This window comes from Gregarina niphandrodes (genome assembly GCF_000223845.1).
Source record: "Gregarina niphandrodes unplaced genomic scaffold scaffold00002, whole genome shotgun sequence".
In the NCBI taxonomy this organism is placed as follows: Eukaryota; Apicomplexa; class Conoidasida; order Eugregarinorida; family Gregarinidae; genus Gregarina; species Gregarina niphandrodes.
Genome location: NW_011645774.1, coordinates 566753 through 568857, shown reverse-complemented (window position 1 = coordinate 568857; position 2105 = coordinate 566753). Strand labels below are relative to the sequence as shown.

The 2105-nt window shown below is 54.7% G+C and overlaps 1 protein-coding gene across 1 annotated transcript; it reads left to right on the top strand.

The window, feature by feature from the left end:
- Positions 1–442: 442 nt before the first annotated feature.
- Positions 443–1693, top strand: GNI_016180 (integrin beta chain; the record flags this gene model as incomplete). The annotated part of the gene is made up of 1 exon (XM_011130678.1): positions 443–1693. The coding sequence occupies one exon, from the start codon at positions 443–445 to the stop codon at positions 1691–1693; it is 1251 nt and encodes a 416-aa protein (XP_011128980.1).
- Between the last annotated feature and the right edge of the window lie 412 nt (positions 1694–2105).

The window sequence follows — 2105 nt, the reverse complement described above, 5'->3', positions numbered from 1 at the left end:
CACACTCCGCTCACCGTTCTTATCGAAAGTCCCCGGGTATCCACAGACACGTTCACAGCTCGAAAACGTTGATTCGTTGGCGTCGTGCACTCTCTGAGGTGATAGTGAACTCCCTGAGAGTGGTACAATGTTCTCAATCTGAGCCCGGGTTTGTCGCGAGATTCTGTCGAGGATGCGGGTCCGAGAGTCAGGCGAGAGGTCTCAGATAGGGAGCCGGGCGGACGAGTGCGTGACCTGTTGCGGACATGACCGTGACCCTGATAGCACGGTCACTCAGATCACGGTCGCCACGCTTCTGTGAACCGCACGATCGTGTGCGGGTTGCGCGGTCGCATTATCAAAAGGCCACACACGACGAGAGAGTACATAGCGACAGTCTCCCGACGGTGTGGAAAGAATATATTTAATACATAAGCTAGTTTAGTAGTTGTGTGTACAGATGATGAGCATGAGATTTCTTTGTTTGATCGGAGGAGTGTTTGGTGAGGAGATCAGCCAGCGTGGTGGTGAGACTGGACTGGGTCTTCCTCAGGTGTTGCCTGATTTGAAGCCCGTGGATGATGCTCAGAGGTGGGCTGATAGAACGAACACGAGTGCTTTGACCAAGGACGTGAAGCCAAGCGTTGTGTACGGAGAAAGGTACTTCCAGACCCGTCAGGCGGAGGTGTGCAACTTCCCTCTGGAGATTGTTATATTGCAGGATCTTACTGACTCCTTCTCTGACAACATTGAGCAGATGAAGAACGTACAACTCCACCAGATGATAGACGGGCTATCTGAGAGTCATCCCGGCAGCAAGTTCAGCATGGTTAGCTTTCAGGACAAGGCCATCTACCCGCTGGGCAACCGAGACGACGCTTGCTGGACGTTCTATAGCGACTTCTCCACTGACGCCCAGCCGATATACGACGCTTACGCCCAGGCCATCTCTTACGGCGGCGCGGACGCCCCTGAAAACCACTTCGGCGCAATTCTCGCGGCCATGGAGTCTAGCAACATCGGCTGGTCCCCTCTGGGTTCGGAGTACACCAGACTTATTGTTGTTGTCACTGACGCTGCGCCCCACCATGCTGACGATGGTCTAAACCCCGATCCGGCGACCCTCACACCCTGGAAAGGCGAGTACTCCGACGATCAGGCGACAGACCTCTGCCTCAAGACCTACTACCCCTCCGCTCAGCAAATGTACGACCAAATCGTAGCAAGACATACCTACATTGCGGCACTCGTTTTTGACGCCGACTGGGAGAACGGCTGGGCCGCAACCGGCTGGAAGACCTTCAACAGATTCCTCGTCCAACCCGAAGGCATGGTCGAACCCGACGCTGAAGACTCCTCTGGCTTCTGGAGCCAACTGTCGAAGATCATTGACGTGATGGAGGCAGTTGAGTGCCCTGAGCCTACCACACCTGCGCCTACCACACCTGCGCCTACCACCGCGCCTGCTCCTGTAACTACTCCGGCACCTACCACCCCGCCTGCTCCTGTAACTACTCCGGCGACTACTACCCCTCCCGTTACACCTGCCCCTATCACACCCGGCGAGTGTCCCCCGGTGATGGAGGTTACAGATGCAGCTTGTGTCCCCGCTCCCGAGAATTGTTACTGTCAGCCAGAGGTGCTGATCCAGTTGTTGGATAAACCTGACACGTTGAACTTGGTTGCCGACGAGAAGACAATTGTCAGTTTTTAAAGCAGAAATGTATAGACCGATTTAGCACGAAAGAACACAACTTTAATGGTAACGACTTCAGTGGTCACGACTTTAGCTGGTGGTTTAATTTTGAAGTTGTGGGTCACATTTGGCAGGCCTCCAAACCGAGTGAGTCTCCACACCCGACTTGGCCGACGCGCTCCTCCGCCCCAGAGACGCCAGTAGCAGGTTCGTCTTCCTACGCGTCACTTCACACTCCGCTCACCGTTCTTATCGAAAGTCCCCGGGTATCCACAGACACGTTCACAGCTCGAAAACGTTGATTCGTTGGCGTCGTGCACTCTCTGAGGTGATAGTGAACTCCCTGAGAGTGGTACAATGTTCTCAATCTGAGCCCGGGTTTGTCGCGAGATTCTGTCGAGGATGCGGGTCCGAGAGTCAGGCGAGAGGT